This window comes from Magallana gigas, chromosome 4 (assembly GCF_963853765.1).
Source record: "Magallana gigas chromosome 4, xbMagGiga1.1, whole genome shotgun sequence".
NCBI lineage: Eukaryota > Metazoa > Mollusca > Bivalvia > Ostreida > Ostreidae > Magallana > Magallana gigas.
The window spans coordinates 12352325-12378596 of NC_088856.1; the positions used below are offsets into that span (position 1 = coordinate 12352325).

The 26272-nt window shown below is 33.3% G+C and overlaps 1 protein-coding gene and 1 long non-coding RNA gene across 2 annotated transcripts; one reads left to right on the plus strand and one right to left on the minus strand.

Moving 5' to 3' along the window:
- Positions 1 to 24216, plus strand: LOC105319403 (F-box/LRR-repeat protein 5). Its single transcript, XM_011416939.4, has 10 exons — positions 1 to 136; positions 534 to 869; positions 1913 to 2036; positions 2216 to 2428; positions 3151 to 3311; positions 3603 to 3716; positions 4166 to 4248; positions 4847 to 5623; positions 8262 to 8493; positions 22058 to 24216. The coding sequence occupies exons 1-9, from the start codon at positions 50 to 52 to the stop codon at positions 8488 to 8490; spliced, it is 2124 nt and encodes a 707-aa protein (XP_011415241.3). The 5' UTR covers positions 1 to 49; the 3' UTR covers positions 8491 to 8493; positions 22058 to 24216.
- On the minus strand, positions 24161 to 26131 carry LOC109617520 (uncharacterized). The gene is made up of 3 exons (XR_010712815.1): positions 25107 to 26131; positions 24529 to 24624; positions 24161 to 24275 (listed from the first exon to the last, which is right to left on the minus strand). It is a non-coding gene; the product is annotated as an uncharacterized lncRNA (long non-coding RNA).
- Between the last annotated feature and the right edge of the window lie 141 nt (positions 26132 to 26272).

Consider the following 26272-nt stretch of genomic DNA (forward strand, 5'->3'; position numbering starts at 1 on the left):
TAATCGCACGGGATTTCACGAGAGGAAACCATTTCCGATCAAAACAAAAATGGCGCTGAACTGTCCAGAAGAAGTAGACGTCTTCAAAGTTCCACATTCTAGAATGAAGGAACTTGTGGACAAATATTTGGCCATGGTAATTTAGATAAGGACATACCATTTTGTATTTTGGCAATATTGTCATTTGGGAATTATATTTACTGTTATAACATTGCCGTCTTAAAGTTAAACTCTCGAAATTTGTGAATATATTCCGATATCAGCTTCATAAACAGGCTGTTCATTTTAAATTTTAGAAAATAAAATAAATGTTATTGAAGGTGTGCCGTCATCGAAGTTCGTAATTAATCTCATTTTAAGTCGTGTGACATCCTTTAAATTACTGATGTAATACTACACAGTGACGACTGACGTGTAGTTTTGCGGGGGGGGGGGGGGGGGGGGGGTCTATGATGACTGAATGTTAACAGTATTCTCGCATGCAAAACAGATTGCAGTTATCATTTTTAAGTTATGCAATTATTTTGTTGCAGGTGACAGACACAAATTTCGCTAATGTCCACCACATGACAAATCTCCTTGAAAATCTTGTGGACGCTTTTCAAGAGTTCCGGGCCCACGAGCAAATTGAGAACAAGTACATAATGAAGAAACTGAAGGCTAAACTGAATGCTCTTTCCATTCGAAGCTCAGCTGTATGCAACTGTCATTCTGATAATAGACTCACAGAAATGTTAAGGCTTCTACAGGATGGCTACCAGTGTCGAGACAAGAGCGAGGTAGACAGGGAGAATTATGGGATAAAGCTGCGATCGGCTCTGGAAGATTTCACACGGAAGTTCATACCTCACATGGAAGAGGAAGAAGAGGTTCTTTCTTTTTATATATGATTTATCTTTAGGAATGAATGAAAAAAAGAAAATTTCAAATCATGTTAGATTTTGTGTAAGCTTTTCCAAGTAAAGTGTGCCCTCTCTTGAAGAAAAGGGACGTAATGTTTTCAACCTATCCATCACTACTTAGGCGACTTGTAATCCAATACCTAAAGAGTGCTTTAACAGAATATAGAAAGGTCATTACATGCAGGTCAAGGTCTAACAAAACTGGACATTGACAAATAAACACTCAATATCTTGAAAACCTTGACTGACATCTTTCACAGGAATGCACAAAAGGGTAGAAGAATCTTAATTATAAAAGTTCATGATGTCAAAGGCCAAACTACTCTGAAAATCATAGACTATATCTGACTAAAAGTTGCTCACTCATTGATTTATTTTGAGAAACCTTGCTATAGAAAACTGAATGAAGTTGTACACTGATACCTTTTACTGAGGAGTAAATTACCCTACTGCTTATAAGAGCAAGGGTTAAACTACCCTGGACATAGAAAGACATGATTAAATTTTTATAAATCGTCTGCTTGTCTGCTCTGCCTTTTGAAAAAGCTTACTCCTTTTCAATATGGCCACATTGGGGGTAGGGATGGGGATGTATGCTTCTTAAACATTTCCTGTTTTGAAAAGACTTCTATTATATGCCACTTTTAATTGCAAAACTTGTACAGATACCATTTTATCAACTTCTTATAAAATTAACATGGATGATAATTGTAAGCTCATTGAACAAGTGATAACATATTACCATTTTGATTTACTTCCTCAACATTGTAATACATGTACAATATGATGACAACAATGCATAAGTCAGCAAATAAGATTTATCAACAAATACATTTATTATTTGTAAAACTTCCTGATCCAGTACTGATAGAATAATGTTGATAATTTTGAACAAGGCTTCTTCTATACTTATATTTGCAGATAGTTTCAATTGATTAAATAATTTAGTGTACACAGTTGACTTATATATGAAGGCGATTAATAAAGTAATTTTTTCTTATCTTTGTCAGGTTTTCCAGCCAATGTTGATGAAGTATTTTACCTTTGAAGAGTTGCGGTCCCTGAAATCCAAAGTCATCAGGAAACACCAACAAACCATCGAAGAAAAATTTGATGAAAATGAAGAATGTGTTTGTAAGTCTATGTTATAATTGATAATCCTAAATATGTTATGTTTATTATCAGAACACATAAATTATTAATACATTTTTATATTCATAGATTGCATTCAATTATGCTTGACATGCTAACAATGTTACCTATAATTTTTATCTAATGTATGTAAATGACATTTTATTTGTGTATTTCTTTAGCATCTTCTTCTGATGAGGATGAAAAATGTTTGCGAGAATCGCGTCGTGAACCTAGAGGCGTTGAATTGCTCCCTGATGAGGTAATGCTGAACATCTTTTCTTACCTTAATCCCAAGGAGTTGTGCTCTATTGCTCAAGTGTCTAAGAGATGGAATGCTATAGCCATGGATGGCTCAAACTGGAAAATCATCAGACCGGTGCAGTGGTTCCGCGGTTAGTAAAAACACTGTGATATATAAAAAAGAGAGGATTTTTTTTTTTTTATAGAGAACTATGACGAACCTATGGTAAAAAATTGGGCCTTACTTGTGAACCTAATTTTTCTTATTTTAATAAAAAAAAAAAATGATTCAGATTCTTTAACAATTTGTCAAAACTGACATTTCGCTGTTTATATTTTACTTAAAATTAAATCTTTATTAATACGACATTTTGTATCGAATCACAAGAACATGAATTCATGAGCATCAAACTATTGTTAAAATAAATGTAATATTTTAAATGCAGACGTGATCGTTATTACGATTTTCTGTGGATATTAATTCCTCCCTGCTTTATTACAATTTTATAGTATCCTCTTCAAACATATCTTGAAACCTATTTGGTCTACTTTACCACCCACAATTGACATCTTTAATATGCTCAGTGAAAGCCATTCAATTCTGTCAGATCATTTAATTCCACATCAGTTCAAACTCTTCTCTGCCCCCCCCCCCCAAAAAAAAAAAAACCCACACAAAACTGGTTTCAAAATATACATTCACCTACCCTAAGTTCCTAACACTAGTTAAAAATGAAAAAGGGGGGGGGGAAGCAAAAGCCATGTGGTTTAAACAATTTTAGTATTATGTGATCCATAAATCTTGTGTTAATGAGAAATATTAATATTGTTAATCAATTGCTTTTGACTAAAATCTTGTATGTTTTGACTGCAGGAGTCTGGTCTTGCCAAGACAGGATGGATGTAGATCAAGAGGAGGCCAGCCTGGAGCAGGCAGAGTTCTATCCCTTGGATGTCAAATTTGACGAGGACGCAGATGTTGATGAATCCGAGGAAAGTGATGACATTGATGAAATGTCACAGCAGTGGAAGCTGGTAAATACATACCTGTACTTGGATTCTCTGACAGTATTTATTAAAAATCCATACCTTCATTCATGAAATTTATGTAAATTAGTTTAATCTGATTGGACATTTTGATGTTTCTCCTTGAGTGATGAAATCACACCCTAAAGTGATTCAGCATAGCAACTAGCAACTTTACACATATGTTTAACATTTATTTTTCTGTGAGTTTTTGTTTGATTATCTCTGGGTTAGGACAAATATCCCTGGGGCAAATACATTGGCTTTTCTAAATGGAGCTGACTTTTGATTGGCTTGCAGGTCCAGCGGGAGTCCAGGTTATTGACCTCAATGTTGAAGTACCTTTTCCCCAGGGTGGGAGCCAGTGTATCAGAATTACACCTGGGCTACAGCAGGGGGTTATCTAATGGCGTGGTAAGTGTCCAGATTCTGTGTCAATTCATAGTTAATCATTCATAAGTTTGTTTGCATATTTCTTAAAAGAAACACATTATCTGATTGTTACACAAATACATGTAGAAAGATTTTATATTCTGAGTATTGCACAAAAATAAAGATTTTAAGCGAAGTTCATAAATTGCACATTTTTTTTGCATAAAAAGTAAAATTAAAAAAACAAAAATGATAAAACGTATACGTATGCATTTGAAATGTTCACTTCTCAGCAATGAAGAGGAAAATATGCATTTGAAAGCAATGAAGAGGGAAAACATTTATTTTTCTAAAATTTCAGTGTTTTTTCAAGAAATCCAAATTTGAAATATTTACATTTGCAAATATGCTTCCTTATATGAACCTATATGAAATGAAGTATTCCTCTTTTGAATTAAAACTGAAATCAACACAATGTTTTATATGAACAGCTGTACAGGATGCTGAGCTGTTGTCCTAACCTAGAAGTGCTGGACCTCACTCAGACCAGGGTGTCAGATATTGGATTTAAAAGGTGGGTGTCAGGGGCAGGAGGCTGATGTTAATCATTGGTCAGAAATACTCTGCTGCACAAGAATGAAGCTATGCAAATTTAAATTGATATCATTTCAGTTTTTTATATGCAGCTCATTTATATGTCAAGATATCAGCAATTTGTATTTTACAAAAAAACTTCTTGATGAAGCAATATGTTTCGATTAAGCCTAAAAAAAAAAAAGTTGTGTGTTTCGGGTAAACCGACCTACCCTACAAAAATGGCCCAATCCTACCATTTTTAGATGTCTGATTTTATCCGATTGTGAATTTTATCTTATTTCCAATAAAAAATACGTTTTTGAATATGAAATAAACAAACATTCTTAGGATTCATACAAACAAAATATGATAAAATTAAAAAAAATCCCTACCTACCTACCGTAACCTAATTTTTTCATCAGTGTTACCCTAAACACACAAATTTTTTTTTAGGCCTTATAATTATTAAGATATTTCTTCATATTATTCTGTTAGTTCTCGCATCAAGAATATCGGACAATGTGTTTTGTATTAAAGCTGCACTATCTTCAGAATTTATACATATATACACTGTACTATGGTTTTTATGTTTACAGTATGGGAAAAAATAAATGTGGTAGAAGACTGAAACATGTTAACCTGTCTGGCTGTGTGAACATCACCGACGTGACTTTACAGAGAATTTCCCTCGCCCTGGGTTCTCTCACAGAGTCCAAGACTACCCCTCAGAACAAGGACTCGGACAACACTGCTTCCATGCCAATGAGTGAAGCGAGAGGCTGTTGTCAACAAGGCATGTGTAGATCCCAGCAGGAGCGCAGAATCGGTGGTCTAGACTTTGATTCAGTGGACCAGACTCTACGCAATGCATGTGATGTTGTTGAGCGGGAGATGATGGCCTATCGGTTGATGGAAATTTTAGAAGGAGAAAGTGTGTTCTCTCCTTTGTTGGAGCTTTCACTTCTACCATCTTTAATGAGAGATCAGCCAAGGACTATTGATTTAAAAAAATGGACGAAAAAGACATCTGGTCCCTGTGATCAGACTTCAAAATCTGTGGATTCTCGGACATTGAATTCATCTACAAGAGGAAATCAAGAGTTATTTCCCTTTCACTGTGTAACTTCAAACAGATATAATAGTTCTGGGAACACCCATCTAAGGACTAATCTCTCATCAGAGAGGTCTCCCAGACAAAGGACTATCCCCTCCCTAGAGAGGGTTAGTGGTGGTGACCCTCACAGGACTAGCAGCTGCGGGGGGAGGAGTGTGGTACATGAAGTCTGTGATAAGAGTGATAATGACACTCCCCAGAGGGCGCTGACGTTCCTGTCTCTATCTGGCTGCTCACTGGTGACCGATGAAGGCCTCAGGTACTGGAGGGATTTCATTGTGTATCAATTCATTACCTGCATGTACATTTTACTTGGAATCATTGATATTTGGTGTTGGCTCAATATTCAAGGATTTCATGGTGAATAAACATCACCATTGAATTATGAAACAGATTTTGATCGTTGTAATTAGAGACAAGTTCATCAAGTTTCATTAATTATTCACTGTATTTAAAGAACAACCCATTCAGTTGCAGTGCATATCTGAGGTATATTCACCTATAAACATACATATGTGACAAGTAAACATGCCCCCAGATTCTCTATAGATAATATCACAGTTCCTTTAGTTCGCTATTGTTGCAGTCAACTTATTGCACTACCTATCAATTGGTATGTGGGAGGGAAGATCAAATTAAGCAGTAACATGATGATAGAAACTGCTATTTTATGTACAGTGTTATTTAATTTGAGATAGCTGATGGCAGAAATGTACTAGTATATCAAAGACCCCTGTTTGGATAGCAATCAACACAAAAAACATCAAATATCAGCAAAGTGAAGCTTAATATACTCATGTCCAGATTTTGATTTTTGACGATTCCATCTTTGGATATTAATGCATTGTTATGATGTTATCATGGTTAACATCGATCTACAAGAACCACAGTTGACACAAAGTCATGTACCTATGTTTTTAGCTCACCTGAACCGAAGGTTCAAGTGAGCTTTTCTGATCACCTGTTGTCCGTCGTCCGTCCGTCCGTCCGTCCGTCTGTCTGTCCGTCCGTCTGTAAACTTTTCACATTTTTGACTTCTTCTCTTGAACCACTGAGCCAAATTTAACCAAACTTGGTACAAAGCATCCTTATGGGAATGGGATTCTAAATTGATAAAATAAAAGGTACAACCCTTTTTAAAAGGGAGATAATTGCGAAACTGCGAAAATTGGGTGGGTGTCTTAAAAAATCTTCTTCTTAAGAACCACTGAACCAGATATGCCAATATTTACACCAAAGCTTGTATATATAGTGAAGATTCTAAATTGTAAAAATCGCGATCCCCGGATCAATACTGGGGTCCCAAGAGGGGTTCAAAGTTGATTAAAAATGACAAATTTAACATAGAAATGTTTTTAAAAATTCGCAAGGACTACAGTGCTAAAATTAGTGAGATTACTATACAAGTACCCTAAGATAGTGTAGATTCTAAATTGTGAAAACTGTGATCCCCGGACTAATACTACGTACGGCTCCAAAATATGTTCAAAGTTTAACATAGACTTATATAATGGGAAAATGTTTTTAAACTCTTCTTTTTAAGAATTACAATGCTACAGTTTGTGAGATTACTATGCAATCATTCTAAGATAGTGCAGATTCTAAATTGTTTAAATCATTTTTCATTAAAAGAAGTATTAAAAAAAAAAAAACATTTCCATGATAAGTTTATCATAGTTAAATTATCTGGAAATACGTGTGTATGTTTATCGACTAGTTTTTTGGTTTTTTTGGAATTTCGATCCCGACATCAATTACTCACAGATCGGGATCCAAGTGATCGGGATCAAAGATCATAAATTCAAACAACTTCAAAAAGGAGTGGATCTTATTTTTTACGAAGTTTTGATTCACAAACACACAGTTAGGAAAGATAAAGGAACAAAAGATAAAAAATGGTTATGGAAAAAAAATAGGAATCATTGATAGACTTTATCAACTATATATAGACTTTCCATGTTTTTTGAGTTTAGTCTTTAGGACAGATGATCGATGAGAATGCAAAATCTAACATGCCTAATGTCCTCATCACACCAGCAATATTTTTATTTGATGAATCGATAAAATAGATTTTAATGATTGAAATACAAAACAGATGCCAATATCATCTTTTAATTATTTAACGAATATTTTTCAATTTTTTCACTGAAATTGGGATACTTTTTTTACTGCAAATGGGTATTTTAGAGCTTAAAATTCAGTCTCATTTGATGTGTAAAATAACTATGAATAAAAACATGCCAAAGATAAAATTGTTTCTTTTTTTTATGTATTGTTTAATATATGGCGAAATCTTGAAATATATGAGTTTTACAATATTTATTCAGAGTCCACTTCATAATAAACGCTTTCGAAATAAAATGATACAAGGACTATTGTTCAGGTGAGCGATTTGTGGCCCATGGGCCTCTTGTTTGACAAAAGCTTTAAATCAAGCAGTTGCTTTGGATATTAATTAAGCTTGTCCTCTGTTTAGGTGTTAAACAGTTATTAGTTGACACACATTTTTTTATGCCTACAGCTTTGTGTATCAGTTTCAGTGGTGGTGTGGGTTGTATTGTACATATGAGCTGGGTACTTTGATTGGTTATTGAGACCATAAATTTAAACTTGTTTCATGCTATCCTGATAATACTATCCTTGTTAAGAATACATATGCATGATGTTATTTTATTATGGTATATAGTATATTTGGGGATGAGTGTGCATGTACAGGTACATACTAAACATTAAATATTAAAGGAAACAGTTGCTACTTAAGTCCTCTGTGTTTTTATGGTGATTAAATACTAAAATGTTACATTGCATTCTAAATGTACTATTGTAATATTTCATCTGTAGTTTACAGATTCCAAGATAAATGGGAATCTAAAGCTGTCTTTTTCTATATTTTCAAGGTTTCTGGCTGGAGAAGGGGGTCTTCCCCATCTGGAACATCTGGATTTATCTGGTTGTATGCAGGTCACTGCAGCCGGATTGACCGAACTGGTCAGTGCCTGTGGGTCCCTTGACCACGCCCATCTGTTTTACTGTGATAACATGGTGGACGATCCTTACGCAGTGACGGCCAGTGGATGTCAGAATCTGGAGATCAGCTCCAGGAAATGTTGCAGGTCCGGATTCTAACAGGTATTACAGCTCACAGTGTAAAACCAAGCTCATTAACAGAGACAGATTCTCTAAGTAAGCAAGTATAATAGCTTACAGTATCCAAAGAATCTCCCTAACAGGTCCAAATTCTTTTATGTATTACAGCTTATAATAGCAAAGAAACTCCCTTTCACATCTAGATTCTAACAGTTATGATAGCTTAGTTTAGTTCAAGAAATATTTTATTCAGAAATATGCATACAAGTTTATACATAAACATGGATGGAACAGCAGCAAAAAATAGCCTAATATTCTCTCCATCAGAGATAAAGGTATCAATATTTATAACACTAACGATGTGCTTGTTTTCAAGCAGTTTTTCTTTAAGAAAACATTTAGTACATGCTTGAACAAACAAAATATTTTAATTTCAGATGTAGTTAGACAAGACTAATAAGTGACAAAAAAATTGTCATTGTTCAAAGCTTCGCTCTATATATCTGATTCAAAAAAAGATAAGAAAAAAGTGAATTTTTTACTGATTTTGATTGAATTATAAAAATAGCGTCACTTCTGAGGTCGTGTACTGTCAGTGAGTGCAAATAAATTGGTGAAAAATATATTTTATAACAACTCTTCTAAAGAATAATTATATAACAATTTATTGTACCCGAAACACTTTAAAAAATGGCGAATTATGGGGGCCAAATTTAACATATCATATATAGCTCTTTAGGGATTTCTAGGTAAGTTACCAGAGTACCTGTAATTTCAAAAGCTTTGGTCTGTTTAATGTTGGAAGCATTTTAATTTTAATGTGATATATATCTAAATTTTAAACATCATCATTACATTTTGTCTATGGAAATTGGTAGTGAAAAAATTATGGAACTCATCAATAATTGAATGTTCTAGTTAATAGTGGGAAGATTCCTGTATGCTATGTGGTTGATCAATGAATTAACTCTCAATGTTCCTATGTATGTGTTTGTCATGCATACATAAATGTTGCAGATGGATTTAGCATTTTTAAAATCTTTTGGGTTGATTATTTTGCTGTCAGCATTGATGATACAATTGAACTGTCTAATTTTCTGACCTTGAATTTTCCTATGACCTTGATCTTACTATTCCTCAGTTTGTGTTTAGCTTAGTTTTAAAGAAATAGTGCAGAGATATTTTATCAACTGCATACAAAGAAGCCTAATGGTTAGAGAAAACTATGAACTTATTTCTAGTGTACATAGTTGCTCTCATAAGGGTAAGTCCAATAAATCATCCATGCAATTAAAGTTCGCTTTTTAATTTGAGGCTATGCTAATGAGACCCACTTTTTTGGTGCCTTAGTGATCAGATTTTCCATCCGTCTAGTTTTATAGGACCATAGTAACATTTTCTCTTATTTCTCCCTCTGGCCCACGTGGACTTAAACTGTCTCTTTAGATAGTGTGCAATTACCTTAATCCATTTATATCGAATAAAGGTCAAGGATAAAAAATCTCAGTTTAAGATACTTGTTTTGTCGAATGAGAATATCTTCTTGCCCCTTGGTCTAGTTTAAACCCATCTTCACTCACAGAGCCCAAAGGGTAGAGATTGTTCAATGACATTGAACCCATATCTATCTGTCCATAAAAAAAGGATAAAGAAAGAAAAGAAAAAAATACACAGGCAATTTTTTCCTTAAATTAGGGATGAAAATCGACTACAAAATTGCTAATTAGTTAATTGCAATTCGTTCCGACCGATTAACCAGCTACTTGTATTAAAATACAGAATTTTGTAAAGTATTCTTTTTATGAACTTTCATATATAGTACAGAAATTATGATAGGAATAATGGAATATTCTATTTATTTGTAAATTAGAATAGTATATGAAATGTTTTTAACAAATCCTAAAACTTTAATTTGGATCAAAATTTATCATCTTGAGGATTTGATTTCGCCATTTATGAAAAAGAGTTAGCTTCCATTGCTAATGATATAACTAAATTTTGAAAATGAATATACATATGTATCAATAAAGTTCATTTTCTGTTTAGATTGAAATTGGAAATGTCTTTTATTTTTACTCATTGAATTCTTTTTATATATGATTGTATAGCATGGAAGTCTTTCCTTTTACTATCGATTAGTTTCATTGATAGAAAACATTATTTTTTTAATGAAAGTTTCCTTCATCAAATATTGAAATATATGGTACAATATAAGATTTTATGTTGATCTTTCTTAAAAGAATTTTGCAGATCCAATGAAATGGAATTCTATGAATGTATGTGTAACGATTTTACAGGAGCCTTGCCAGTCATAGAGCTTTTGAATAATGCAATCAATTTTTTTGTTCTAATGGAAGATCTCAAGATCCAAAGGATTTCCATTCTGATTTGGTTTGCTTGAAAATCAATGATAATGTTTGGAAATAGCAAATGCAGGCTATTGTAACATTTTATGACATCAGTGTACTCATGAAAGCACAGCCAAATGAAAACCATGGGTGTTTCTATCTCCAATGAATTCTTTTTTCTTCAAACTAGAGACATTTACACAATAAGGCTAAAGTATAATTCAATATGGTTTTCGGTATTTAGTTGATTGATTTAGGTAAGGTGCACTCTAAATTGCACACAACAAAGTGGTAAATGTTAGAAGTAGTAATAATATTAATTAAATGGACCAGAGATTAAGCGATAAGCGATTACAGTGGTAGCTACATGTACGATGGTTTGATGATGCATGTTTGAGTACAGTTCAAAGGTTTGAATTAAAACTACTGTTAATCTAGTCTCTTCTGTGCTTTAGGTGGGAAGTTAAGAATTTGTGAATTATCAGGGTGTAGATTCAAAGTACTGGTACTTCTCATTGTAGAAAATATTGACTTTGAATGCTGAAATGTCAGAGAAATTGCCACAAAAATGTTTGTATAGGAAGGTTTCATTGCAAGGATTAAGTAATATTTTTGAATCTGTATTTCCATTTAAAACACGTATTTTTTCTCTATCTATTAATCATTTATTTATTTGCACATAAATGAGAAAATTAAAAGTGCTGTAGAAAGCACACTTGAGTGTTATATGACCATGACCAAATTTGTTTATATTTAATTTTCAACATTGTGTCAACATCTAAGACCTGTTCACTGGGTGTACGCATGGAACATTTGATCCCAGCTGTACTACATGTACATGATCTTTTCTCTCATTCATTTGAAAAGTTTTGGGACTCTTTCAAAATTGGGAGTTAATGAAGTAGTTGAAAAGATTATATCCATTCGTTAATTCTATCTAAATACTTAAATCTCCATTAGACGATACTTTGCACTAATGCAAAAAAAGATGTTGCACATATAGTAGAACTAAGGTTTCTGGGAACTGAAATACAAATGTATAATGAAATGTCTGTTTTAATTAACATGTTTAATAGGAATTATTTTGAATTGTGCATATTTTCTACGGTAATCTTTGTTACAATTTTGCATATAAGAATTTAGAAAATATTAGTCTAGATTGATCAGAATGTAAAGATAAAAGAAATTGGAACAAATTTAGAAGATATCTTCATCCGCAAGCATGTTATAGCTTCATGATTGATTTCACAGCGTCAGTAAAAAGTCACTTGTCTGTACTTTATATGATATAGGCCATAACTAACTTTGATGTCATGATCTGTATTCCTTTCGCTGGTTCTCAGGGAATGTATTGTAACGTCAGAAGTTAATTTTATAGATATGGTAATGAAAAACCAATTGATGCTGTCATTAACACTAGTTATACTGAAGTCAATAATATATCAATATTGTGTATCAAATAATTAGCACCTTTAAAGCTTTTTATAAAGTACATGCCTATTTAACTAAAGATAATTGCTACATGTAAACAAAGAGATATTTTAATGCATTTAAAACACAGCTTGGTGCACCTGAAAGATCAATGCAATTTCATAGTAATTTGAGTAAAATTAGTAGTGAAAAAAGTAACCATATAAATCAAGCTTGGGAAAGCTAAAGATTTACCCCAATTTTATGTACCAGTAAATTGCGTTTGATTTGTAAAAAGTGTTTTATTTAGAGGAAAGAGCAACATATTTTAACAATATCTTAAACAAGATATTAAGCAAAAAATAACAATGTATAAACTACTGTAAACGTACTACATTTGGCTGTATATCTATTTAGTGCTTTTGGCAGAATGCGGCTTCCGCTAAATCAAGTACATAGCTAAATGCCATGCATATATGTATAAGAATAGACACATTCAGAAATACGCTAATTTAAATCCATGCAAAATTGTTCAAAAACTATTTTCTGCCAAATATAATGCGTTTACAGTATCTTTTTGAAGCCCAAGCAATAACAGCAAAGTATGTGACAAATCAAAGGATTTTTTCTTTAAAATATATTATAATTAAATGGCATTAATCACCTGCACTGATGCAATTTAATTAGATCTTTCGCAATGTTAGGATATAAGCACGTCACATGATTTAGAATAATTATGACATCACAATGCATCAAAATTAAGATATAAGTATGTCAAGTCAGATTTTTCTTCCTTCAGTTGAAACGCACACTATTCCAAGCCATATTTTAGCTTTGAGACTGTGACCTTATGATTTAACACTGTGAACAATAATTTCATGTTCATGTATATATCAATTAAATGTGATTTTTTTTTCTGAGAGAAAAATTGTTATGCCCCTTTTCGAAGAAGGGAGGGCATATTGCTTTGTGTTGTCTGTCTGTCAGTTGGTCAGTTGGTCCATCATCAGTTTTCGTTCATTTTCTTCGCAGAGATTGCACCTACTGAAATGAAATTTGGTATACACATTGATATATGAATATCTAGGTCAGGTTTGATTTTGGGTACGATCGAGCAAGTTTTGACAGAGTTATGCCCCTTGGACTAGGAAAAATTCCAATTATTTGCAGTTTCTGTTCATTTTCTTCTCATAGGTCTTCAAGGGAGGGCGCATAAGTGTTTCACGAACATCTCTTGTTTATTTTTCATTTTAAATTAGCTGAAAAAGTATTTTTTAAAAGTATATACATCAATAGCATCCACAGAAACACCTTTATGAAAATTTACTGCATTAAAAAATTGTTGTTTCAAAACTTATTCTCCCACAATTATTTTCACCCCTTAACCTTCTTGTGGGAGATAATTTGTGTACAGGAGCTTATACATGTACTATAACCTAGGTTATGAAAGAGGTGTTGAAATTTGGAATTCACTCAATTGAAATTAAACCCCAACATCTCATTTGTAAGTTCAAATGGGCAGTATTTGGTGATTAAGGTGTCAGTCACATACAAAGGAGATCAAAGAAAGGTTGCAGGTTTTTTTTTCATAATCTGCATTATGTGCACTTCTGAATGGAGGAATTTTCTTCTCCTAGTTGAGTGCACTGTTCGTCACAGTTAATCACTATATATACTTATAATGCCCTGAAAAAGAGGCCATGGAAGGAAGTCTATCCATGGCTAAGACATGATTGCAACAATAATCCCATGTACGGTATTAGGTCTCAGATTATACAGAGATTGGTAAAATTACTCTTTTTTTTCCAAAGTTGATTGCTGGTAGCTAACGTCAACAGAGAAGCAACGAGTGTCCTTGTAATGGCTTTTGGATTTATTGGTAAAACTTTAAAGACCTCGTTATGAAGAGGTTCCTCTGAGATGTAAAGAAAATCGCTACAATTAAAATGCATTACAGGCATTTTAAATCCAAATGAACTGATTCATTATGTACATATTTTCTTGAGATGGGTGCAACGTTCACATGCTTTTAAATCACAGCATGTATATGACGCCCAAATCTTGCTTTACCACTTCCACAAAGAGAACCCTATGTACAAACAAGACTATCATTCATAGCCATGTACTTGTTCATTAAGACATTGATTGAGGAACGGACATGTCCTTTAGAATTGTTGTCTTATATCATTAAAAAAAAATTCAATTGGTAACTTGTTTCTTTTGATGAGTGCGCATGCAAGGTATCATACAAAATAAGCCTCAATTCAAACAATTGCCAGTAAAATATTAGGAAATTATTCATGTTTTAGCTAAGGATTCTCTTTAAGGCAGAAAAACTTAACCATCAGCTGTAGGAAATGAACCGATGTGTAATTTGAGATCCCTATCTTAAAGGTTTCTAATAATAAAGAATTCACTTCATTACAAACAATTAATACTGAATTATTTATCATTTAAAGTGCAGTTAGCTCAAGTAACTACTGATTTTCTCCAACCAAACACTGCGCTAGCTAGTCTATCAGTTTGTATACACATGTATACACTGGATGCCCACTTTCAATAAGAACTGGTTGTCTCTGTTTAAAGTACATGGACCATAAACTAAATTAAACATTTGTTCTATTGGCTTGTTTGCTGTTCAGTGTTTTAAAATATTGATTACCGGTAGTTTTTTTTTGGTGTACAGAATATGTTCTATGTATGGACTGAATTTTTTTCTTGGTCTGCTAAACAATTTGTCTCCAAGAGAAACAAATCTATATTTAAATTCAGAACGGATCGTTGGCTATAGATATTACCCCATGTTTGGTTTGATTTCAGATATCATCACAACCTCCAGTCTTGAATCATCTGATATTATTGTTTTGTTTTTTATTTCTGACAAAGAGAAATCAATAACACTGGTCAAATTTAACATGGCACAGCCCTCCCCCTCCCCTAATTATTGGATACAAATTCAAATGAATTGAATCATAAAGCCCCCTAGTATATAGCATGAATGTCCCAACTCAGGTGTGAGGGAACACCATTGAGATTTTTAAAAGGCTTTTGGATTGTTAAAATTGAATCCCTGTCATTTCAGAATGAGTTTTCAAGGATTTAGAATTCTTTATGCCTATTCAAATAATCAGCCTGATTACTTGTTTTTATACCCTAACTGTGAAGTCCGATTGGTCTGCATGGATTGGTCTGGATGGCAGAGTAACTGGCCAGCTGTGTCAATTCAATACCGTGTCAAGAATTTCTGTCTCCAGTATAGACACAGCTTAGGTTTGAAATTGAAGAACAAAAATACTAGGATTCATTTAGATTATGTTATGAAACCTGGTTTAGTGCATGGAAGGTCGAATTGCAAGTCCAAAACACTTTGTTAAATAAGTGTATCCTGTGGATGCTATTAGCTTTATTCATACCAGAAATTTTGCAATTCCAAGTCCCATATAGAATCATCAATGGCTAAGATACTTTGTATCATCGTTCTATCCCAAAATTGTTTATAGATGACAGACCACAACAGGTAGCAAATAAATATATATATATATAGATAGATTGAATGAAGATGGTATGATATTTGCTAAAATTCTGAAATAGTGTGAATTAATCCAATGGAGCATTTAGTTTTTAGCCCCAATACCCATTGCGAGTAATAATTAATTCCCCCTACAAGCATTTTTTTATTTATACTGTAGGAGTATCATATTGATTCCATTAATATTTAGACTTGGAAAAGATTTACATGGCTGACTCTGTAAAGGGGATACTAATTATACAAACTCCCCAGTGACAGTAATTAATGCACCTGAAATACTTGAGTCTTATTATGGAGACTCAGGACTATAAGGTCTGTTAAGAGACTTGCTAGACTAGTTAATAGGTTACAGTAAGCCATTGATTGTCTGTTATATAAAACCCTAACTTCTTCTCAGGAACTGTCCCTATATGTCAAAGTATCACAGAGGAATTCTGCACTGAATACACATTGATTGCAGCAATTCTAAAATATTAGCTTCAAGCAATCAAAAGTTAATAAGGTTGAAGCCGGGAACAGGTCTTGAATGGCTTGAAAGTAATTATGACATTCAGGGAAATTGGAGTCTGAATTCAAAGAAAAATTGGAGAGAAAATTGAGATGGGAATCACACTGAAGTTAGTTCTGTGATGGATTTCAGATAGGCTATAAATTTACAATTATTGGCCAAACAATCTTTTTTCTCTCTGCCTAATGAAATAAAGCATCTGATAAATGGTTTGAACTGGAGGGTGAAAACTGTTTCTGCAGGATTTTATGGGTAACTTATGGTGGTTGTTGACTTAAAGGGGAAATGGTTCAAAGAGGACTGCAGTTAAGATTTGCCCAGTAATACATATATGTAACCCAGCTATCCTTCCCCATTACAATGATAAAAGTAAGTGCCCTCTTAATAGGAGTAATGGTTTGTGGTTTGTTTTCCTTTTGTTACAGTTGCTATCTTACATTTTCTCTAAAGTTCTCTAAAGGCAGCCATTTTCTTCACTGTACTATACATTCTACTACAACTGTTGCAATATCTAAATGTGACCCATAACCAATTTGATGCTTGCAGTTCATTGCAGGAGATTTTTATGCTCATTGCTACTTTATCAATTTGGCAAAAATCTATAGATAGAATGAAGCATTGAATTGTCCTAAATGTCTGTATTCTATTTCATAGAGAACTAGTCATGTTTTTATATAAAATTTGAAATGTAATTGGCAGCAAAATGATTCCATCAAAAGGAAAAGACAGATTTTTTTCCCATACTAATCACAAGGATCTGTGCAATGATTCCACCACTGTCCATTATAATATGTTAATATTTTTACCCCCATCTGTTCCTTTGACCCCTCCTGGGCATATACTAATGCATGGTCAGTTTTCATTTACAAAAAGTTACAGCAAATGTCACTCAAATATGTCTTGCTTTTCAGAATCAGGTAGCCCCACCACTTTACATTTGAAATATTTCATTTACTTAAGGTCAGACAACACGTTCCTTGAGAATCTTTTTTGTATCTCCTCGTAATAAAGAGTTCCAATAAAAAATATTAATTTTATAATTACTTTAAAAATGATCAAAATTTACTTGAATTTGGTTATATGTGTACATGGTCGAGTGGTTAGAACCGTGGCCACTCATTGCCAAAAGCGTATAGGTTCTAGAGGTCGTGAGTTCAAAGCACCGCCCCGGCGGAGATATAGTTCTAATTTAGTGAATTTTGCTGTGCTGTAGATGTATTTATTTTATATCAGCAATTCAAGTGTATTTTCAAGAAGATTATAAAGGAAATTGCATACTCTAGTTTTTTGCAGAAATGCCTGGTAAGGTACCCTAATTTTTTGCAAGAAAGCTAATTGTCAAAGTAGTAGTAAACCATTAACAAATTCATGGAAAAAGTTATCTAAAATTGAGGAACGTGTCGTCTGACCTTAATCCTTAATCCATGTCTATTAGGTCATCCCAGAAGAGATCGACCTATGCATCAAAATGGGAAATTATATCCGATTGGGCAACCCTTAATCCCAACCAGGTACACTGCATTCTACTCAGATGGTTTATTCAGCCCAACGGGCCCCTTGATCAAGGTCTTTTGGTTAACTTCAATAAAATTTGAATTCAACAGGTCACAGAAAATTAGGGGAACGTGGAGTGCAATCCCTGTGTGTATTTCAGTGTTTGATAAAAACTTTACGTCAAGCTAATCCAGGTATTGTTCTCACTGTTGGTTTTGTTTTAGAAAGTAATTGATTTTACCAAGCAACTGTAAAACTAAGTCTGCAAAATCAATGCAGTTGAAAACGTGGAATAAGAAAATAGATAGCAAGAATCCTATCCCCCACTCACATTATAAATGCATGGAATCTTAATTGATTGATCTGCAGTGTGGTTCTGTCATTTTTTCCTAAATGTGAAAAAAAAATTGTGAATTTAGATCATGATTTTAGACTTTTGGTAATAAATTTTTGAGTGGATATTTGATAATTGTCAATTTGATGAATTCAAGTGTATTGCCTGAGTGAAATCCAATTGATCATGACATTAAATCATGCTCTTTTTCTTTATCACTGAGTAGTTGATTTAATTAACAATTAATTCTACAGACCATTTGATGAAATGGTCCACAAGAACTCTGTCGGTAAAACAAACCATTGCGTATGTGGGAGGTACCACTCGAGTCTCAAGCTTTATTTGGACAATGACATCAATGTTTCCCAGCAGGTACATGTACACAGTCCAACTGTTTTCAGTTTTATTTGAACTTTGTTTGGCGAACCTTACAAGGGGAAAGTTTAATAATTTCAAACTTTATCTCAGAGCAGAGAGTTTGTGTTACTTGAAAGACATTACAGTCCTAAGATTTTCACTGGTGATTTAATTTTCAACTAGAATGCTTTTGATTATTCAGTCCCACTCCGGCAGATTATACATAAGAAAGACTAAGAAATACCTGGATCAGAGTATTATTTGAATTTTGAATTATTTTGATTTTTGGAATCTTGGGCTTTTAAGAAAATTGCCCTTAGACTATTCATAAGAAAAATTCATGTTAGTTGACTAAGTTAGTTAAAACTAACACATCAAACAATAAAAATTCATGTTACTTTTCTAAGTTAGTCTTACTAAGGGCAATTTTCTTAAAAGCCCTAAATTCCAAGAATCAGAATAATTCCAAATTCAAATAATACTCTGTTCTGGCCAAAAAGGCAAGAGTACTTTATAAAGCTCTAATAAAACCAGTACTAAAATGTTTGTCCTAGTAGCCCAGTGGGCAATCAATTATTTAGAGACCTGAAGAAGCTCAGGACTATATAAACAAGATCAGAAGACTCCAATTGGCCCAGAACAGTAAAACTTTGAAGGGTGCTCCCATTTAACTGGCATCGCTGGATTTGCCTGTGTTGCCTTCGTCGCCGATTGCTGGAACACGCATCGCCGGCAAGCGATTGTTGCAACGCAATATACCATGGCCAGTTAGGAAACAATATGGCGTCGAGGTTATCATATTCTACAAAACCAGTATTTCCAAAACTACAATTAATCCTACTACATTGAAATACGTGAAAACTGCAAATAGCCAAAATTTCTGGATCAAATTTTAAGATAAGTATCAGTTTTAAGCTGCAATTGTCCTCGTTGGATCATTGTGACGTTGCCAACTGTTCCATTAACGTCACTGTTTCCTGATTACGTCGCCGGAGAGGCAATGTTAATGGAAAGCACCTTGTATAACCATGATCAGAAGACTATGGCTCTGAACAATAGAACATTGAAATGAAGGTTGCTTTAAGTGGTATATCTGACCAAGTAAATAAAGACTCTAAAAAAGTAATAAATTTAGATGATCAAGTGCATGCTGTTGACATAAGCTGAACCATAGAGTGTGGAGATATACTTATCTGAAGACTACTCATTGGGCTAAATTTGTCAGAGAATGTTACATTGGTAGATGAAATGTTATTACTGGCATACAATGGCAGAATCTAGTCTTATAATATTTCTTAAGTCGATATTAGAACTTTGTTTTTCTGCCAGAATGCCAGGTTTATTATTTCCGCTGGTCATGGAATGTAAATTCTTATGTGGGTATATATATATTAAGCTTTAATCTTTTCTTAATGAATAATGTTCAATAGTTGGATTTAGCATTAAAAATCCCATTTCAAGGTCAGGTTTTAAAGTATCTAATTATTTATATCGCATATTATCCCCAACCAAATGATTCCTGTTAAAATGATTGTGCATTCCCAAAATGGAAAGCTCTTGACTTGGTTTCATCTAAATTATAGTCATGCACAATTTAATGAATCAAGAAAAGGGGAAAATTTCTGGAACCATCACTTAGTGACTCCAAAATTTGCATTATAACGATGGGTACTTTGTGTATTGTGGTTATTGCCCATTCAAGTTTAGAGGCCAGTCAAAAAAAAAAAATTTCAAATACTAGAATATAAGCAATTGATTGCACTTCAATTTATAGATAAATCAATTAATTTTCACCTGTAGAGTGCAAATTCATCCTCAGAAATTTTCTGTTGAGGTAATAAATGGAACGTTTACTCAGTGGATTGCAAAAATCCCAATATAGACCCAAGCTTGACGTTCACTTTGTATTGATCACCAGGGGAGGGATAGAAGTCATGAATGACGCTGTTTCTGAAAGTTGGGTAATTTTTGTGTTATTGAGTGTGATTGTTTGACGGCTTGACGTCAGTTAAACCTTTTTATGAGGCTGAATTTTACAGATTGCATTAAGCAATGATAGATGTCGGTCATCTTCTATCTTTGATTCAATTCCTCATTAAGTTAACTGAGGTCAACAATTGCAAAACTGACTGCATGGCTATTTTCAGGGAAAATATTACTTTCAATAATAATGTCTATAGTATTTGCTAAATCATATTGCTGAGAAACTTCCAAACAAATCAAATCTTAGCTACTTTCTATTTACTATAAAGATGATAAATAAGTCAAGTTATGGAGGTTTGGACCTGAACAATTATATACTAGCTATATAACACAATGATATAGTAAGTGATAGTCCATATCACTGGAGGAGAAATGAGAATTTTATTAGTATTTTCCTATCCAATATTTGAGTTAGTTTTATTTACTTCCTGTAACCATTTCGTAATTTGTTTTTGTTGTTAAATAGAAACATTACCTATAAACATTCATATATAATACAAATTATATCAATGTTTATAATAGACAAGAACATGACAATCAGACAAACTGAATGCGAGGGCCAGGATTATGCATTAAATGGGTCAGTAGATAAGCGCTTATAGAGCTGGGGACCCTAAGAACTGCATAAGGAAATATTAACTTTGATGGTCTACATGATAGCCATTTAAAATCTCAAAAAGGTCAAATTATACTCGAACCTCTGCCTGAAAACTTTAAATTGTCTCTAATCGCTGAATTTCATAGTTGAAGTGTTACCACTCTATCCTGCATAGCTCCCCTAAAAAGCTCCTTTCTTGGTGTGGGGTAGGAAATAGTTGTTTCGGCCTGGCAGACCTGTTTATTGGTGCATCTGTTGACTGGGTTTCTTTGGTCTGACTATATTGCTTGACACCTCACCCAAACCAATGTCGTAAAATTCCAACAGCTAACTCAGTTACCTGACAGAAACAAATGCACTTCGGTGTGTAGTGAGATGTTTAGTTGGAGTGTTTTTGACAGCGATAGCATGCTAAAAGAATGGTAGCTTGGATTTTAGGCCTGTATCTGATATGGTTAACAATCAAATAACTAAATTTCACCCATACAGAATAGTCAGATGCATATTGGGAAATAAACCTTAGGTCGTTATGGATAATATGCTTTATTTTACTTTGATAATTTAAAATGTTCTATGATAATGGTTTCTTAACTAGTATAAATTAAATATCCAACCATGAGACACCAAAAGGAGGGTGTTTGAACAATTTGCAAGGTAACCGTTAATCTTTTTTTTTAATCGGGTGCAAAATATCACCAAAAAATGTTCTTATAATCTAGTGATGAACGGAACATAGCTGTAGGACAAAATAAATTATTAACTACATGTAGCTCTCCAAATAAATGATGTCGGCTACTTTGGAAGGTGACTGAGCAATTTCTCTTAAAATATAAAAACAACCTTTGAGACAACAGATTTTTATCATTACTATCATTATAGTAATTAATTTAGTGACCTTGACCTTTTGCCCACCAGACACGACCCAGATGTGTATCTATCAATCTTTTTTGATTGCAAGGAAATTCACAATAATTCCTCTGAAGCTTTGTTCTTGTGCTTAATTAGATCATGAATTATTTACAAATATATTATTCTTTGCTTTCAGGTTTTCTACAGAAACTGGTGTGATAGAAATTACATTGCCTTGACGGGTGTGTTTTTTTTCAACATATTTGCAGTGCTATATGATGTATATGTCTGATGTTTTACAGTGTATGGTGATGTAGCATGTTTTTTTCTATTGATACTACAATTACTTGGCTCCCGTTTACCCAGTTTTTTGTTTCTGAATCAGTTCTACAAATTAATATACAAGTTTTGTTGTTTTTTTTCATGTTTTTTGTAAAACTCATTTGATCATTCTTTTGCAAAGTGAAGTCCCAATGGAGAAATACCATATGATACTAAGATCTCATATGACTAGCCCCTAAACCTAAAATGGTTTTGAATTCTGGGTATTGTATTATGTAAAGAGTTCTACATCTCTCATCACTCTTCCATAAAACCATGTACCATAATTTACAAGATGCCATTTTATGCTTGATGTTCTACTCAAATGCAAAAAAAAAGTTCATTTGCAAAAAAAAATGTGTTTATATTATCATCAGTCATCAATTAATTAAGAAATTTAAGACATAATTGTATATATTTTAGAATCAAAATACTAATAAGTCCACCTTCATAAACTACCAAGTATTATCTGCTTTATAGTCAGGAAGGAGCGCACATTGAGATTTGTGTTGTACATTGAGACCTTTAACCATCTAAACGTCATTATGATTGCTCATCTGTTAAATTATTTTCTATTATTTCACATTCTCCTGTACAATTGGATTACTAGATAACTATTACTTTACGTTATCCTAGAGTTTGCCCAAGCTGTAGACTTGAGGCCTCCTGCAGTCATTATGTCCCCACTAACTGGATGTCCAAACTGAACAGATAATGCTTTACTTTATACAATAAATTTTTGCTTTGTATTTTCCTTTTTCATTGAGATGTTTTATATATATATAACATGTTTGTACATTATCTGCATGTACATACGTTGCGTATAATTGTAAAATGAGAATTTTTTGAAAGAACATTTTGAGGGGTACTACATGTAGTTTCCCTGATTTATATATTGAACAGCTGCCATGCGTCATCTAGGCATGGCATCCTTTAATGAGACTCTCATAAACTCTTCCTGTTGATTTCCAGTTTAGCCTTTGTCTGCTTATTGTTTCATGGGAAAGTTTTATCATTTAGAAAATTGGTGCCAGTTAGGATAAGGAAGTTCAAGAGTTTATTTATATTTTTACGTTGTTTATTTGTATTGATTTTACAAAATATATTGTCTATGGAAAATGGTACAAGAATTTTGAAGAATTGTACATAATGTGCTGTTTCAATGTCTTTGTGTTTTTTGTTTGTCTTTGTTTTTGCTGATGTAAATATTAATTCAAAAGAAAAGGAGAAGAGAAAATGGTGGTCATTGCTGATGTAGTTGACGATTTGGGGTTCATGTTTGATACATCTACATATATCTGATTCAGAATTTCACTATTTTGAGGGTCACATAGTAAATGATATTATATAAATAGTGCCTGTTTGGGAGGGTAACAGTTGAAATTGACACCCCGAGAAAACCATTGTCAACCGACGCGAAGCGGAGGTTGACAATGGTTTTCGAGGGGTGTCAATTTCAACTGTTATCCTCCCAAACAGGCACTATTTATTTTGTTATACTGAATGTCTTTTTTAAAATTTTTAAGAAAATTTTACTGCTTTTATATAGGAATAACGTGAATTCTACAGCCAACCGTACGCGCATAATTTTCGCGCATGTAACATTTTTTAATGTTACCCGTTGCCAAGTGCGTTGCTAACGCTGAGGGTAATAGTAAATATTATTAACTGCGTCTTAACCAATCAGATTTCAGTATTTAACATGAAAGTATAACAAAAATATTTATTAATTCCTCTTTATTTTTCAACTGTGTTTACTGGAGTGATCATGTTTCCATTTTTTTTCTACCCCCAAATCTAATCAATGGTGGTTAGGTTTAACTGTTGAAACTATCTTGAATAGAGTACATGTTGGTTTTTTTCACAGGTATTAACGGCTAAGGAAAGAAGTGCCAAAAATATTCATTGCAATGGAATTGAAATTGGTTGAAGTATCAGTCTGTAAAATGTAGATTTTTTCTTCTGTTATTTTGTTTTTGTTATATTTTGTTGATTTACATCTTTTTCCCATTTATTAAACGAAAAGCTACATTATAGATGTCTTTATTGTCTTCTTTTGTTATCCATCAAAATGTTGAGGCCCTTTTCTTTGTCTAAAGAGATTTAAAAACTCTTGAGACTCGCACATCTAGACTGTATTCATATTCTTTAAATTTTACAGAAATGTATGAACTTTTAAAATTAAAGCTATAATTATAAATAAATAAATTTCATCTGAAGTGGATTGGATCTTTAAATAAATATAATGAAAGTAATTTAATAAACCAAGGAGTCAACATTTTATTATCCCTTTGATTGGGCAATTTTAAAATAAGGTACAGTTTGAAGAATTAGGCCTAATGATACCATGAGAAGTTTTTCGTAGAGTAAAATCACGTTTGCGTTTTACCCTATGCTGCGTTCGTACTGAGAAAGGTTCCTTTTGAAGTGACGCAGTCGATACTGAAACATAAGCAAAGTAAACAAAGACAGATATGCAGAGAGATAGGTCATACTAATGTGTATTGGTATTACCTCAGATCCTTATAGAACAGAAAAGTTGTATTTTCACAATTATCATGGTAACATTCAACTGAACGAGACAAGATTGTAGTATATGCATAAGAATAGTCGTATGTTAAATGTTTGGATCCACTGGATTGCGCTATTGGTAGAATATCAGCGGAATGTAGTACAATTATTCACATAAGATGATGTAGACTTACAAGAATTGGTAGAGAAATTTATATTTGAAATATCCAAATGCTTGGTCGAACCGGTACATATTATTAGAAGATTTGTGTAATCGACTTTGCGATACAAACAATTTGAATTTAGGCACGTGTGAACCTGAACATAAAGATGTAATTCATTTCAGGAAAATAGAAAGTGTCTAGAAATAAGGATAAAGACAGATTTTTCTCGCTCTTATTAATACTGATTACTGTTGGAAGAGTGCAGTGTATCTGACATCGGTGCTGAAAGCTTTTCTCTGTTGTCACGTCGTTGTAGAACCAGACAATACCAAACAGAACCTGCACTTATGGCCGCGCGGTCTCCTAATGAATTAATTATGGAAAGAAAAGCGCCTACTCGCACAAAAGAAATGACGTTCTTCAGTCTGCTCAATATCAGGCAATGGGAAGGGATCGATTATCGATCAGTTGAGGAGAAATTTACCAGTACTTTGCAAAAAGGTCTGCAGAGTTGAGTACTCCAAGTGAAATCGCGGACAATGCCCCATTTTGCAAATACATTGATTTCGAACGAAATTTGAAGTTATCTATATAAAATGTATAATAGTCTTTGGAACCCAACGAATAGAACTTTCATGCATTTTTCATTAACTCTCATGCGATTGATAAAAAAGATTAGAACGATGCTTTGCATTTTTTATTATTTGATGTCATTGCGATCGTTTAATGACAGTGACAATGATTTTCATACCGATTCAAACGACTAGTCTTGAGATTTTACATCGCATCCATGCTGCTGTTATTCAGTCCTGGGTCAAGGTCAAATGTATGAGAGAGAAGAGGACATTCAATGTCAGAATTAAAGCAATCATACCGCTGATACGTATAGTTAAGGTTTGTTTAATCCCTGTGCAACATGACCTTCGTATTTACTTTTAATGTTGCATTTCCCCATCATTTTAATTTTTAAAAGCCAAACACACGCCTAAAGAAAATCGAGACACTCCCATTTTGTAAATTCCTTTTTGAACTAAAAGTGAAATTAATCCCCACTTTGTCTATCTGTTTATAAATACATGTATTTATAGTAGGCAATGCATGTCTGTATCTACTCGTGGTCAAGTCTCTGCAAAGTTAGTAGGCAATTCTTAGTCCAATCTCTGTATATATGCATGTACTGAGTTTGCAATCCATGCAATCAACCGCGCGCTTCATGGGAGCCGTAGTGATTCTTAAAAGGACTTAGACACGATTTGACTTAAAATTTTCAAATTTTATTTAGTCAAATATCAAGTTATAAGCAAGATACAGAGTTCATAATTCTTTGTTTTGTAAACAAAGCTCGAATATTGTCATTTTTACATATGTGTTGTATTGGTGTAAGTTTTAATCACATGTATCTTTCTTTTGTTGAT